Here is a 16,995-nt window from a genome sequence, read left to right as displayed (position 1 = left end):
TTTCGTACTCTCCGGGCGGATATAATAAACGTATCTGAATGGGGAAGACTAAATAAATTATTGTTCAATATTTCAAAATGCTCAGTTATGTCTTTCACCAGGGCCCACAAAACGCTTTTCTTCCGCTGTAGAATGAATGACCAGAATCCTTTGCGGATTGCGAAGATTAAAGATCTAAGCATCACTTTTGTGAGTTTCCTGACATTTCATGATCAGATCGCAACAGTTTGTAGTAGTTCGTTGAAGATGTTAGGATTCGTTTTGCTTACTGCCAGGGTTTTTGGTAGTACACGAGTACTGAGAGTTCTTTATAACTCGTTGGTGCGAAGTAGACTCGAGAGTGGCTCGATGATTTGGGGACCGTGTGAGTTGAAGTACTCTCTTATGGTGGAGAAGAAATTTCTTCGGTTTCTCTATATGAGGGTGTGCGGATATTATCCATGGCTTTATTTCACGGAGTTCCTCCAGGGTATGCTTGGTTATAGCAGTTTGAAGACTAGAAGGAATGTGTATTTAACAACGCACTTCTTTCGATTGTTGCGCGGTATTATTGACAACCCTGAAATTATGCGGAGCATTAGCTTTTATGTTCCGGATAATTACCTTAGACAGCGTCAGCATAGACTGTTTCACATTCCAACATACAGGACCAACCTGCCAATGGTTATGTTTGTTGGAAGGGCTATCTCTATGTTAAACAATATCACTTTGGACATTGACATTTTTCACGTATCTGAAGGAGTTTTTCGTTACAAGATTCTCTTACTTATTTAATATATTATTCTCTGGATATTATGTAAGATTATGTGTTTTTTTAATATTTACCTAATTTTACCTAATTATTTTAATTATTTCTTTCTATATGTATGAATTAAGATATTTCATTTTGTAATGAACATATATTTGAATAAATAAAATTGAAATTGAAAATATCTTTTTACTCATAATTATACCAGTACCTACCTATAGTAAAGAAAACAATTGTTGGGTACCTACTGATGTAAATTAGAATTTCAACAGATATTCGCGATTTTGAAATTCAATCTGAATAATTATTCATATTTAAAATGAAACACAACTATTTTATAAAAATATTTATTTTTATTAATATACAGTAGATAAACAATAAAGATTTTAACATAATATTTATGTTTTTACATACAATTGACTTATTTTAATGACTAATAAGATTTTGTAACAAGATTTCATTGAAAACATAAATACATGCTGTTATTTAGGTACCACTACCGATGTCACAATATTATATGCAATGAAAAATTATTAACAAAATCGTTTTATTTATTCATTTCGTTAGTGTAAAACAGTTCAAACTTATTGTGTGAATGTTGTCTTATTGTTGGTATAATAACCAGCCAACGTAATTAGTATAATTTTCTGGTCGGTAGTACCATACTTATAGAAATAATAAACGTAGTAATATACCTACCTTTAGTAAAAAATTGTTCTGGAATACGAATTTCTGATATTTCACACTAATTTCTAATAGGCCCAAAGTACAAGACATGACGCGGCAAAAAAAAGATGGGTATCAGGATTCGCGTTTAAAAATATAATTTTATTTAGCATTGATAAATAATTAAATCATGATTATCAAAATTATTAAGTTTAAAAAATATAGCGGGTGTTTTTAAAATTAAATTATAATGGCACCACTTTTAAACGAAAATCCATTTTAAAATTTTCTAAATATGTCTGAATTTATCCTAGGCATTATGAAGTATAAATAAATTATTAATATTATGTGACTTATAGTAGAATAAATATATTTAATTTTTAGTATGGTTAATAATCGTCTAAAAGTACTTACTAGAGAAGTGCATAGATGATACATTAATTCGTGTAATTTGAATTAAGTAGGTTTTGAAATACATAACATAGTCGGTAAATGATTACCAGTAGCGCGATTACTAACGTTATCTTCATCGGTGCATATCGAGACGGTATAAAGTAAAATCGATATTTGTGTACAAAAATGTGCATAATTGTACGAAAATTTCAAGTATATTTGTCAGTTACCCGTAATTGAACATGTTTAGAAAAAATGAATACATATTTAATTTTTCATACAGAAAACTTAATTTTACTTTGTAGATAAAAATGAAGATAAACGTTAACATCCTATTGTAATACGGGCCAAACCTTAAGTTCCCATAAGTAAGAAAAATAATTTATCCGATTAATTGAATGGTAAATATGCGCAGACACATTGAAGTTAAAGGCGCGTCGCTATAAGAAGCACGCGATTTCCATTATGAATCGGATATCTTTTTTAGTTCTCAATGTTCGATAGTTTTTATTTGTTTCTATCCTCGATATTTTTTTTCGAGAAAATATCAGATACGAAGAATGAAATGCGATTAACGAACAAACATAGGAACGGAATGGTTCCGCGCATGATTCCCGCATCGTCAGTCGTCAGCTGGTCATCTCCTACGCACTAATCGAGCCCTAAATGGTGATCTTTCGGAGGTCGAGTCGATATCATATAAAATACAGGGTTGCCATCACTGCCTATACAGTCAACAGTATTATTTGTTCAACCCCCGTCGAAATCAAACTTAACTCTATCCATAAAAGAATTCGCCGTCGTCATCGGTAAATAATTTGATGTCAAAGTCGAAATTAGATAAAGCCATTTTTTCTTCGTACCGATAAAAGACAGAATTAGCAACCCTGAATATCGCTAATCAAGACTCGAACAGATTGCGTCGCTTCGGTCCACTCGTGCTACCTACGTGCTGAGGATTTTGCGTCCCAATGGCCGCTCGATATTTCCCTCCGACCGACGAGTGTAGGAAGCATAAGGCGCGGGGGACGCAGTGATACACAAAGCAAAATGTAACAGCTAACTGATTACTGAACTCGAATCTGAGATGCGTTCTCACAATTAGATATTTCGTATACTTTTCTACTTGACAGCGCTAGATCTCAGTCGTCCGTTAGGTCATACGGTGAGTATAATCTGTACATATAAACGTAGAGTGTAGAGGAACGTGTAGAGAAGCATGTGCATATTGTTTTCTAATCATTAAATAAGAACGTGTTTCTACAAGCGAGTGTATCGTAAATTAAATGTAATTTTGAAAATTTTTCGCGTTGGTGGTTCAATGTCAAGGCGGCTGACTGCGCGACTGACAGCCATTGCAAACAACATTCCGCGTGTTATTATCTGATACGGTAGGCGTTTGTTACAAAACAGTTGTTTTCGAATGATGTAATAAATCCCTGTCAACCGCTTTCGTCAAATCAGAATAATGTCGTCTATAATGGCCTAGGATCATATGGCGTAGCGTCGAATCCCACATATCTGTTGTTTTTTCTGTGAACGAATCCCGATCCGGGAGAGGTGTTGTAATATATGACTCTCCGGATGCCGAACGGATCCACGTATCCGAAGCTGCCAGCGCGAGTATCGCTGCCGGAGTTTTCTTCTTCGTGATACTGCTTCGGTAAGTAGTACCTGAAACCGTTCTTGGTGACAGATACGCCATCGTACAGAGGATATTGCGGGTTATATCCATTCCCGATTTGGTTACCCGAGTACGATGCGGGGTCGGTGGATGGATACCCGAAGTGTGATTGTGGTTGTTGATGTCGATATTGATCGGCACGGTCGATCGGAGTACTTTGCAAACCGAATGGGTCTAAATTCAAAGTATTCGTCGAGTACAGGTTTCGGTCTCCGTAGTCGGGTCGCGTTTCATGATTAGTTTTATATGCGGCTACGGGACTAAACCCGTACTTCTTTCTGTAGTTTCCTAAAACATTCGAAGTGATCGCCACGACCGGGGCGGGAGTCGAAGAATACTGAATCAGAGGAGAGTAGGTAGACGACACCGGGGGTAAATATGTGGAGGATTGAACCAACGGTGGAGTGTACGTGGAAGACGACGGCTGCGAAGCGGGCGGTAAATACGTCGAAGATGAGACTTCTTGAGGCGCCGGCCTTTCGGTAGAAGAATAATATGCCGGGGGTTTCTGGGTATAAGACTCGGCCGCGATAGGTGCCACGGTCGGTCTGAAATCGTACTCGGGCTTCTGTGTGCTGCTCTCTATCGAGTTGTGCGAGAGGAGTACCAGCGGGGTGCTGGAAGGTGGCGGGTAGGAAGAGAAGGCGGGCGTCGAGGTGACGGGTACTCCAGTCCCATAAACGGAGACGGGGTTCGCGATAGGCCTCAAGTCATATTCTGGTTTTTCTGTTATGCTGTCTAGCGAGTTGCGCGACACGAACGGCGCCGGAGTGCTGGACGGCGGCAGGTAGGCGGAGAAGGTCGGCGCGGGAGTCACGGAGACTCCCAGTCCATTCGCCGCTGTGGGATGGACGGGAGTCAGGCGGGCAGCCGAGGGGTGTGCGGGAGTTCCCCTCGCCGGATACACGGACGATGGCCTTCCTGCCCCGACCAATATTCCTGCTTGTGGTGCTACCTTTTTGGCTGACTTGATCGCTTCCTAAAATAAAAAAAATAAAAATATACTCGTACGTATTTAGTTGTTATTGAAAATGGTGAAATTATACTGAAAAATCAATGAATAATAATGATTATTAATTAAGTTAATTATTAAATTTAATTAATTAAGTCGGCCTCGTGGTGCAGCGGTCAACGCGTTTGCCTACCATGCAAGAGGTCTCGGGTTCGATTGCCGACATGGTTGACATGAAATATTAATTTAAAGAAGTGTTTTAACACTACAATATTTCATAGTCCCTGGACTGGCACCGAAGCGTAAGCCTGATCATCTTACCTTCATGTAACAAAAATGATCAAGATACACGTCGATCGGTATACTAATACTGTGTCCTATGCACCATTAGGTGCGGAAAGATAATAATGATGATGAATAAGTTGTATAAAAAATAAAATGTTTAATTCATACAATGCAATACTTCGATTGCGTTTTACATCAAGTTAAAACGAAACAATTAATTTTAAGAATTTTTAATATTTTTAAGAACAAAATTTTCTCACATTTCACGGCCATTTAGATGCGTAATGAGTTTTTCTGGGTTATCATGCCGTGTGTTGTTCGTACTCATTTCAGACGTTTAATACATGACGCTGTAATGCTTTCCTAAACGTCGGAAAAGAGAACGATCGACACACGGCATAATAACCCGAAAAAACTCATTGTGTATATTCAGATACAAAACATTATTAATATAGTAAATCCATTGGTAATCTTTTCATTAAATGATTTATAGTCTCAAATTGAAAAAGAAATTAAGCATCAGAAATGTTATGTTTCTGTTTATATTCATAAAAGTAGGTTATTATTTTTTGTTATCTTGTACTGCAAGATGTGTAATCTTGTAGAATAAAAAAGTGTGTTCACGTCCGGAAAAGATAAAATCTAGGTAACATTTTTGCAATTAAACTCGTTTTTATTCGTGTTGTAATTTAAGTTCACTCATATTAAACACACCCATATGCACCCTATAAATCCACCCTCACACCCATGGACCCTCAAATAAGTTTTTAGTATTTTTTACTTACTTTCTTTCGTGAAGTTTAATAGATTTTTAAAATTGCATTTTTGTGCATCACGATATCGGTTTGTTTTTATGCTTACACATTTAAAATGTTTGATATACATATAATAATTGGATAATTTATATAGCACAATTTTTGTGTTATAGTAAATTGTATCTGTATTGTTTTTCCGTAAGAATCAAAACAAAATACATTAAAAATTAAGTAAACTTTATTATGTACATCTGTTTAGTAAAATAGTAGTGAAAATTAATCAATCATTCAAAATTCAAACTCATAAGAGTTTGAATTTTGAATGAATGAATGAATGAATTTTTGAATGAAAACATTTAAAAAAACAATGAAATATTGCAGCGTAAAACCATCTTAGGAAAAACTTTTCATGTCGACCTTCATAAGAATCTAACTCGGTACCTCGAGCATGGTAGGTGAAAGCTGCACTACGAGGTGGGTTTTTCTCCACTCGAATCCCCCCTTTTTTTATTCAGTATTTTTACCTGGGAGTAGCCATCGAGTTAAAAACAACTGTCGAGGGTTCGGATTCTATTTCACATTGTTATTTTAAAAAACCTAAACGAAATACGTGATTTACCTCTATGGGACGATTTTGTCCTACATACACAGTCTTCGACTTGAGGATTCTGTAGCCTTCATCGTCAGCTATATAGTCGCGCAGGCGAAGGTAGCCGTCAGCGTCAATCCACCCGTAGGAACCTGAAATTCGGAAACAGTCCATGTACTCGTATTATATATAACAGATAGTATACGACGAGCGAGAAAGGAAGGGTTGTCCAATTAATCACAAAGTAATTTATTTATTTATTTATTATTTATTTATTTATTTATTTACGGACAAAGTCCATTATAAACATTACAATTAAAAGAAATTTTTACAAAGGAATAAAAAAATATAAGGAACAGAAATAAGCAGCAAAGACAGATGATAGATTTTTTAGATTAAGTAAAAAGCATAGGCTAACTATACAGATTCTTTAGCTGATTTGTAAAGAAAGACATCCTTACACCATAATAATCAAGATCTTGATGATCGTTCACCCGCCTGATCATTCTGGGCAAAGGCGACTGTGCACCATAATTGGTCCTGTAGTGACCGAGGAAAAGCATTTCATTATTTCTTAGTCTACGGGTGGGAACGTTAAAAAGAATCTTTTGCAAAATTTCAGGGGCATCAATGAGACAGTTCATAATTTTATACATGCAGATTATATCTGCAATGCATCTGCGTTTTTCAAGACTTGATATGCTTAAAAACCTCTCCATATCAGAATATGAATAGTCTCCTCTTTCCAATCCCATCTTCCATGCAATTTTTCTTATAAAACGATGTTGAACTGATTCAAGGCGCTTAATATGAACAGCATAATGAGGGGACCAGATTACAGATGCATATTCAAGAATAGGGCGAACTAAAGAGCAATAAAGTGTTTTAAGTGTAAGCATACTTTGGAAATCAGACGTAGTTCTATTAATAAAGCCTAAAATTTTTAAGGATCTGTTTACTATATTATCAAAGTGTTCCAGAAAAGTTAGTTTATTATCTAGGATCACTCCAAGATCTCTTATAGAGGTGACAATCGAAAGAACTTGGCCATTAAGTTTATAATCAAAAATAAAAGGATGTTTACATTTATGGTATGAAATAATTTTGCATTTATCGATGTTAAGTTCCATGTTATTAGTTTTGCACCAAGTATGAAATGCATTTATGTCTTCTTGGAGTCTGACACAGTCATCAATATTTTTAATTAGCTTAAGTATCTTGTTATCGTCAGCAAAAAGCCAGAATTTTGTAAAAGAAAAAACATTAGCAGCATCATTAACAAACAGATTAAATAGAAGAGGGGCCAAGTGGGCACCCTGTGGTACACCAGAAGTTACTAGGAAGCTATTTGATATGAAGTTATTGATTTTTACACTTTGTTTTCTATGTGAGAGGTAGGATTTTAAAAACGATAAAAAGGGATCTCTAATGCCTACAGCACGAAGTTTAGCACATAAAATGTTGTGATCAACTTTGTCAAAGGCCTTGGAGAAGTCTGTATACAGTACATCAGCTTGAAGATTATTCTCGAACGCTGTAAAAATAGTATCAGTAAAAGAAAGCAAATTGGTCGTCGTTGATTTGGCTATTATAGATAATAATTTATTAGAACTACTTCCACTACTATCATCACACAATATCCCGGGTAGACAGGGAGGATAGACCGCCACACACGTCTATCCTGATATACGTTCCTAGCTACTTACATATTCATACATCCCTTCGCTTCTGTCTGCTTTTTCTTCTTCTTCTGTCTTGGTTTAACTAATCATGCCACGTCTTTCTTGGCCGTCCTCGTCCGACGTTACACTTACGTTACATTTCAGTGGCCCTTTCTTAATCTCAGCCTGTCTCAGATTTGCACTCTCGCCTAATTTTATAATTCATAGCCGTGTCATACATTGATTTCTCACACATTCACAAGAGATCCCATTTCTACCGCGTTCACACTGCTTTCATCCTTCCTCTGCCAGTTTCACGTTTCACATCCATACATTAGTGTTGGGACCGAAACTTTGTTGGGCACTGCCAGTCTAGCTTAAATTGACATAATTTATTGGAAGCATCATAATTTCCCTTCATTTTTTATATTTTTTATTCCTTCTCTTTCCTGGATCCTCTTCCCGTCTCTTTCCAAACTCATTATCCGATCCCACATTCCTCATTATTTAATAAGTATTACATTTATGTATTTTTACTCGTTATGTTTATATGGGCAAGTTTTATCTGCTCACTAAAAAACATCTGTTATATGAATTTAATTATTTTGTCTTATTTTCAAGGTAAAAATTTTGTCAAATTTTTCTTTTAACAAGCCTGTTTTTTGGTTGGCTGAAGATATTGCTTTTACCAGTAAATCCGACAAAGTGCATATACTTTTTCACAAGATCTAAATAAATAGGTCATTAGATTATAAATTATATTGTATAAACTAGTCAGCATTCTATAATATAACTTTATGCATATAAAGTATTTATAGTTGATCTGATATTCAAGATCATACAATGACGTTGTGGTTTAATGATGGCCACAAAAGAAACATAAAAAATACAAATTATTAATTACGAGATAGAGATATAACGCTTCCAACTGTACAAGTAAGTTGATGCTTTTCCCCATTTTTATGCATAACATACATACGTTATGATCAGTGGCGCTACCACCAGTTGTGGGCCCTGACATTCTCCAGAATCTGTTTCCATTCCTCCCAGTACCCTGCGGCTATTTCGTAGTCTTAACAGATGAAAGGTTAGTTACTCGAATATGAGGTTAGTGAGCTAGGGTTAAATAAAGTCTACCTATTACATTTTCCCACCACAATCTAAGAAACCCAATTGTATGGCGTATTACGCCGAAAAATACCCAGGGGTGTTGTTCTGAATCTTTTCTATCCCCCAGAGAGTGGTTACTTTGGGGATTTTTATTTTTTGCATGCGACTACACTTTGATTCCTACATTGACGAATGTTTAAAAAATCGGAAAAAAAATAATACGTTCACCGAGGTATAATTAAATAATAACGTGAATTTGAAATCGTGTTCTAAAAATCATCGAACAACACTGCTATGCAAAACACGTAGTACGACTAACTGTTTATGCCGCTTACTCTGAATTCAAAGCTGTACGTTGCGCCCTTTTACCGCCAATTACAAGAGTAGCTCCGGAACTTATGTTGAATGGAACACAAGTCGGGTTCTTAGTGCCGTATCTAGTATCTAGTGTATACATATATATATATTGAGACATATATATATATATATATATGTCTCAATAAATATGGTTCGGTCAATTCAACCTAATTCAGTGTTTTGGATAATTAGTCGCCATAATGTTCTAAATGAAAATCATCATCAATGTTTGGGTATGTCCAAATGCTTGCAGACTGGCTGGATTTCCTATCTAGGGAGTTATTCATATTTAAATTTATTTCAACAGAGAGGGAAAACATTTTTTAGAAGGGAATATGGAAGTCTAAGCATTTACAGGGCTTATGACCTGTCATTGGCTGGTATAAGTGGCCACTTTACACACTGTGTAACATTCACCATTCTGCCCATGTTTGAACATCCACATTTCCTCAAATCTTCCATCTGTTGACTTTTGTGAAGTAAAAGAGCTGAAACCTTTATCACGTGAGTGAGATTCATCCGGCTGAATCAAATCACCTACTAGGCAACGCTTGAAAACAATTTTCCAATTTTTATACTTCTTCTTTTACCACGTAGTTAATTCAACAATGTTTGAGTATGTCACAATGCTTTCAGACTGGCTGGTTTTCCTCCCTAGGGAGTTATTCATATTTAAATTTTATTACTTCACAAAAGTCAACAGATGGAAAAGTTATGAAAATGTGGATGTTCAAACATAAGCAGAATGGTGAATGATACACAGTGTGTAAAGTGGCCACTTAAACCAGCCAATGACAGGTCATAAGCTCTGTATATGCCTAGACTTCCATATTCCCCTATCAAAACTGTTTTCCCTCTCTGTTGAAATAAATTGAAAATCATCATGTTTGATTTCATGTGTACGTATTTATTTGACATTTAATCATCAGTGTAGCCTGTAGTATAAAGCAAAGTGCACCCGCATGAAAAAATAAAAAAAACCCACAAATTTACCACTTTATTGGGGGCAGAGAAGATTCAGAATAGCACCCCAGGCTTGAGAAAAATTCTGATTTTTCATCGGGATCCTATTGAAAATCGACGTCGGATTGTTGTTGATGTTGTTGACGAAGCAATGCTGGAAGTAATCAGCTAAAATATATGAAATCGTGATCAGGAGCTTGTTACCAATGACGGTCCCGTCCTGAAGCCGCTTCTCTTTGCGGTACTGTCCACTCTGGGTCTGGTAACGGAAGTAGCGCTCCGGTCCCTCGTCCGTCTGGATGTGGTACTGGCCGTCGGGGCTCCCCGCGCCCGGGGGGCTGCCCCACGAGCTCAGCGCGGGGCCCACCGTACACAGCTGAAAGCGAAAACTGATTACAAACTACACAATTTGTCGGCATATGAAATTTCTGCGCCTGATTTGGTAAAAAGCACCCGAGCGGATATTACTTGCAAGGTTTTAGGTATAATTGCAGGAAGAGACTGTGATTTAAGCTAGTTAAAATTCGTCTTTATTTCTACATACACTGAAAACACAAAATTGCAAAAAAAAACACTCCAATCAAGATTTGTTTGCTCTAGGAATAGGCCGAATATACGAAGCGTTTGGAAAGCCAGAATGATTTGTTTCGGATCCTCTATAAGCAAATGCCTGTTCTGAGGAACCGATTTGTTTCGGCAAAATACCTTTAAGTTCTTATTTTTTGCGACAGAGGGGGCAAACATTTTTGAGAAGGAAATATGGAAGTTTAGGCATTTACAGGGCTTATGACCTGTCTTAAGTGGCCTCTTTACACCCTGTAACATTCAACATTCTGACCATGTTTGTTTTGTTTGATGTTTATCCAAATTTCCTCAACTCTTCCATAAGTCGACTTTTCTGAAGTAAAGGAGCTGAAACCCTTATAATGCGGGTGAGATTCATTTCATCTACCAGGCTACGCCTGAAAAAAAAAATCCAATTTTTTATTCTTCTTCGTATACCAGTGAGATTAATCAACAATGTCCAAATATTTGTATACAGACTGGATACAAATATTTGGACATAGGTACTCAAAACATTGTTATATAAATTAAATTAAAAGAAGAAAAAACAACCTTTACTACTTAATTGTTGACCCTTTGTTCTTTCTAAAGATGCGATAATACAGTCACATTTCACTTGTACATTTTTCTGTGCATCAATTTGTGTAAATTCGACCTTGAATATGGTGACCGGAAGTTCAATAGAAAATATCGTCACGCTATATTATGAAAAGTGAAACCACAATACTACTATCGATTAAGGCAGACCGCAATTTCTCAGTGGAGTTCTAAATTAGGGCAACGCTCGCGCTGGAGGAATGTTCTCCGTTTCCTTCACTGGAGCGCGAGGCACGCACTTCAACTTGACACACATGGTCGCAGGACGCCGCTAGAATATTCCACACTATCGGACTATTCGATTTCTCTCACGTCCGCGAGGATCATGATTAGATTTCCATGACATCTGGCGTCATCACCGCGATCGACACGACTCTACGAACAAACAACGGACATATTAGCGTACGCTTTGTGTCTTCTACAAGGAAACCGATGCATCATTTCTGAATAATATTCAGGTTACGCGTTGACGCATCACATTACGTGCCGGAGTTTACCTATTTAGATAGGTCAAATAATATAAATGGTATTATTATGCGAGATTTTGACGTGACTTGCGTTCTGCGTTTTTCAATTCCGTAAAGGCATTGTAAAATTTGCAATTTTTTTGTCTTAATTCTGATGCGTAGAAGAAGACTTTACTTCGCTTTATTCGATAATAACCGTTAAAAAGAATTCAAAACCATGTATGGGATTGTATAGGACGACCATGAAACATTGTCAAACCGTGATGTTTTCGCTTCTCGCTACTGCTTAATATTCCGTGTGACAGAAGAGCGCGAACTTGGAAATTGGAACTACAGCGCGCGCTGGTGGCTGGTGTGACATGTCGACGTGTTTTCTGGTGTTTACGTTTCAATCTACGTTATGAAGAAAACCCTACAGCACTCGTAACGACCTCGAGAATCACCGCTGAACTGTTAATTGACACCGAATGCGCTTTTGGACCAATATTTGCAACACGATGACTGCTCAACGACATACACTGCCACTAAGCACTTCCCGTTAACTCGAGAAAAAATCATATAGTATTTTGAGAGGAAACGTGGTCTCACTTTTCTTCATGCAAACGTTTTCCCGTATCTTCTTCCTAGATTATGGCGCTAGAGCAATGTTTTTTTTACGCAACGTCAATATTTACCATTAGCGTCTGCATTGTTTTGCTTATTTGGTAAAATTGTTTCTTAAGCGAGCTAGGACCAACCAAAACCCCAAAAAAGGACCAAGTTTTATCTGCCGTCTTCGGACGTACAGTATACAAATATGATAAATAATTTTTAAAAACGGAATAGAGACCGGCAAAGAAAATTTCACTCTTATTCTGTTTCTTTAAAAAAAAAACAAATTGATTCAGTTTTGATGAGTGGAAAACGGGACACCGTAGCGACAGCTTTAAATCAACACAAAAAGTGCTTGGAGATATTTGTATTTTATTTATTTACTTCTCACAAAACTTTATATTTTTTATTTTTTGTATGAATACCTTACTAGACATAACCCGTATTTTCAGTACAAGAAGAGTAAATATCCCAGCCAGAGTAGTAAACAAAGCACGGAAAAGTGTCCATATCTAAGTTGGTACCGTCTCGACCTCGGCTAATTCTATTGTCTTTATGTAAGGACTCGAAGGTTGTTTCCACGCGCAGGAATACACTTTTTGTCTATTAATTTGTCACCGACTCAGACGTCAGACCGTAGATTTGCTGCAGCTAATGGTTACAGGAATAACAAGATGGGCGTTCACCGTTCACTATCGTGGGATATTTCTGAACAATGCACAATAATTTGCGTGCGTTTTACGTTCTTCATAACTTAGAAACCATTCTCTTTTATTTGTATTTTATTTTCGTACCGTCATTTTATTATTGTCCCATATAACAACTATAAAATGATTATGGTATAATAATATAGAATACTGCAGTACTAAGGGTAATTTAAAAAAATGTATTAGCGAAACCGATAGGAAGGCCTCTTGACTTTAAAACGGTTTTCGTGTATGCGGAGGACGCTGTTAGTTAAGAGACTAAAACATTCCAGAGATGAACCTCAGATAATAAACGTAATTTGAGGATGGTGTTACGATATTTTCATCTTATTCATAGAGTTAAACCATATAGAGTTTTAATTGAACACATCTATTTGACTGTATGAATAATACAGAACCAACAAAGAAACGGCTAACGAGCTGGGTTTTCTGAATGGAAACAGAAATCTTACATGAACCCTTTCCTGCCTAACGGGACTTGTAAGTCATGCTAAGTTAATTAGCCTTTATCTTAGATTTTTGGTATTTGTAATAATTTCCTATCATATTCTGCCTGATAGTTCTAGATTCATTTTCACACCAATCGGCAAAAATAATTATAGATTGCTCAAAATGGCGTCATTTATAACAATACCGGTGACATTTCGAAACGTTTGCTTTTTTGTGCTCAGTAATAACACGTTTTTTGCCAATTTTAAACTAGGTAAGTGCTTTAAACTTTATTTTATTTTTTGTTTACTTTATTTATGATGCATTTACCATATGTGTCGGAGATGCCTAAAGCAGTCGCCAAAGGACTGATGTCCTATGAACTTCAGAATCAAAAGCCCAAGTCGCCCCAGTCGTTTCTAAGACATCAGATCTGAACAATGATCATATTAAGAGAAGAAAGACGAATAATATGTCAGTTCCTAATGATGCTCGTCTATATTGGGGAAGAAAAGAGGTCGATGTGAAATGCCTAGTTCAAAGAAATTAGAATCAAAGCCTTACTCATCGTGCTCACATTGTAAAGTTAATTTATTAATTTTATATATGGCCCAAGTCAATAACTACGCATATATGAAGAAACATATATACAAAAAACTGAACAAATAGAACATAAAACTATTTATTTATTTATTTATCCAAATACATATATATTCCAAAAATAATAATAATAACGTAGCCCAAACTCTGAGGCCAAGAGCCCTGTGTTGAGTTGGGATACAACATAATGGAAAGTGGAAACACGTAAATGATTAAATAATAGCAAAAATGCGGCGGCCTCCTTAGTGTAGTGATCAAGACGCCCGACTCATAAACGCAAGGTTTCGAGTTCGATTCGCGGAACACAAAAAATAAATGTGATTTTTTTGTGAAGCTTGGGTGATCTGTACTGTAATTCACCACTGTAATTGGGCCTTTTGGCCTGTCTCGTTGTTGTAGTAAAAATATTTGAAAATACATTTCGTCTTATTCAACTGATAACTGAACCCAAATAACGACAAAACCATCTCAAGCAAAGTTTTTTGATACCTTGGACAGGAAACGATTAGATGTAGGTACACAAGTAATATTACGTACTTCTTTAAGGATGCTCGTAATATTAATGTAAAGTTGGAAATATGACTGTTTGCGGTTTTACATGACGGAGACTCGTAATTCTGCGCATACCCTCCCATTAAAACAATTTACTTCTAGAAACCTTGGCTGGTACAATACTTGTTCTATGACGTTTGACACAAATAGTAAATTATTGTCTTAGGTCTTCTATTTTCATTGAAACATACAACGAGCGTTTTACAGACTGCAACAATAATGATTACATAGCATTGTGCTGTTTTTCTAGGTAGAACAGATACGTTGCGAACTAGCAAATAAGGTTTGAAACGATCGAGTGTGTGCCTTGGGACTCTTACTTATTAAATATTTATATCGAAACGATTTTTGGGAAAAACGTCAGCACTTCAACAGTCAGAGGTACTACTACTACTACTACCATCGCGCCATTTCCCCGTAGGAGTAGGCAGAGAGAATGGACCGCCACACACGTCTATCCTGGCATACATTCCTAGTTTCTTCCACATTCATACATCTTGTCATGCATGACCTTCGGTTCTGTCTGCTTTTGACAGGCCACGTCTTCCTTGGTCGTCCTCGTCTCACGTTACCGTTCATTTTCGCCATATATACTTGTTTTGCCATTCTTTCGTTGTCCATTCGTTCTACGTGACCGAACCATCTCAGAGACCCTTTCTTAATCTTATCAATTATACTTAACTCAGATTTACACTCTCGCCTGATCTCATCATTCGTAACCCTGTCATACATTGATTTCCCACACATTCGTCGAAAAGATCGCATTTCAACCGCGTTCACTCGGCTTTCATCCTTCTTCTGCCAGTTCCATGTTTCACTTCCATACATAATTGTTGGGACTAAAACTTCGTTGTGCACTACCAGTTTAGCTTCGATTGACGTATTCTTATTTGCAATTACTGTGCTTAGTGCTCCGTTCATTTTGTTGCCCACATTGATTCTCCTTTCAACATATTTTCTACTCTTCCATCCCTTGAAAACACGCTTCCCAGATATACAAATTAAAACAATATTTATTAAGGTCATTAAAACAATATAAGTTAAGAAATTCATTTTGAATAAACAGTTAAATATTTCGTTGGACAGAAAATTGAATGCAGTTTTGCAGAAAGCAGCCAGTCCGCAATTTTGAAAACTTGAGATATTACTGGTTACGGGTGCAGTAAGGTCGATTCCATGTTTTGCTAAAAACAACCGGGCCGCTTTCATAGAAAAAACTGTAATGATCACCCTTTGAAAATAGTGGTAGTATAGATGCTAATGGGAAGATTGATGGCCCCTGAAATCTTGTTCTCTAATAAATTAAAGTGGAAGCATACGTATTTTAATTTTATAAATGCATTAATTCAAAAATGTCACCTCATACATTCAAAGTTTGAATGAGGTATCATTCAATATTAGGTTTAGCTATTTTCTGCAAAATGCGTAATTTAGGTTGTGTAGTTCGACAGACTTTAAAAAATCCATAAAATTATTTTCATAAATAATTAAATTATTTTAAAAGTAAGTGTAACAAATTCATTATATGATTCTTTATCCTCAAATAAATATAAAATAATATGTTCAACACATAATGACACGACATACATCAGAGTTTCACTAGAGCTGGCTGTTTTCAACAAAATGCACATTTTAGGTTGTGTGGTCAGCTAGACTTTAAAATCTTTAAAACTGGCCAAATACACCGTTAAATTCTTTTTTGTAATACAAAGAAAACGAATGTATGCATTATTTACCATTCGTCAAAGTTAAAAACATTCCAACTGTTGTGTAGATTTGAATATGCAGTGTTTTAACAAAAGTACTATTATCGCAGTTTTTACTTTTCTATGGCTGGTCGCTTTCCGCATAACTACGTTCTATTCGAGTTGACCGTATTCGTAGACAGACATTAGTAAAAGTCCTTCAGACCTATTTCGAACGATCGTAAAAATCAATACAGCACGATAAAATGAAAATGGATGGATGGCTTTTAATTATATTCTAAATATTTTTATATATTATATTTATTCAATGGCCGGCGATCGCACTAACTAGTAGGCACACCGCGAGAAGGATCAATCTCCACTCGATATCCTTTTGCAGGTGTTATCTTAAGAGTAGCCACTAAATGCTTGCAATATGGAATCCTCAATATAAGGGCTATATTAATAACCTAGAAATGATCCAGTTTTTTTTTTTTTTTTAATAAAATACACATTGGATTGTACTCCAAAAGCAATTCAAACTCTGGAGAACAGAAAATTGATTGCAGATCAATTATTCCTATTGAAACTTGTGAACAATGTCATAGATTGCCGTATACTTACATTGAGATATCACTCC

The 16,995-nt window shown here is 36.3% G+C and overlaps 1 protein-coding gene across 2 annotated transcripts in view; it reads right to left on the bottom strand.

Moving 5' to 3' along the window:
* Positions 1-1,081: 1,081 nt before the first annotated feature.
* LOC148283201 (uncharacterized) overlaps positions 1,082-16,995 on the bottom strand; it is a 78,956-nt gene continuing 63,042 nt past the window's right edge. The window contains exons 3-5 of one of the 2 annotated variants that reach the window (XM_088223877.1): positions 10,368-10,539; positions 6,103-6,224; positions 1,082-4,470 (exon numbers count right to left, since the gene is read on the bottom strand). In XM_088223877.1, the coding sequence (XP_088080003.1) occupies positions 3,283-4,470; positions 6,103-6,224; positions 10,368-10,539 (1,482 nt within the window). In that variant the 3' untranslated portion in view covers positions 1,082-3,282. The remainder of the gene's footprint in view (positions 4,471-6,102; positions 6,225-10,367; positions 10,540-16,995) is intronic. The other variant, XM_088223878.1, reaches the window with a different exon arrangement.

This window comes from Micrasema longulum, unplaced genomic scaffold (genome assembly GCF_059751315.1).
Source record: "Micrasema longulum isolate JH-2025_06_02 unplaced genomic scaffold, ASM5975131v1 h1tg000253l, whole genome shotgun sequence".
In the NCBI taxonomy this organism is placed as follows: domain Eukaryota; kingdom Metazoa; phylum Arthropoda; class Insecta; order Trichoptera; family Brachycentridae; genus Micrasema; species Micrasema longulum.
This window is presented reverse-complemented; position numbering and strand designations above follow the sequence as displayed.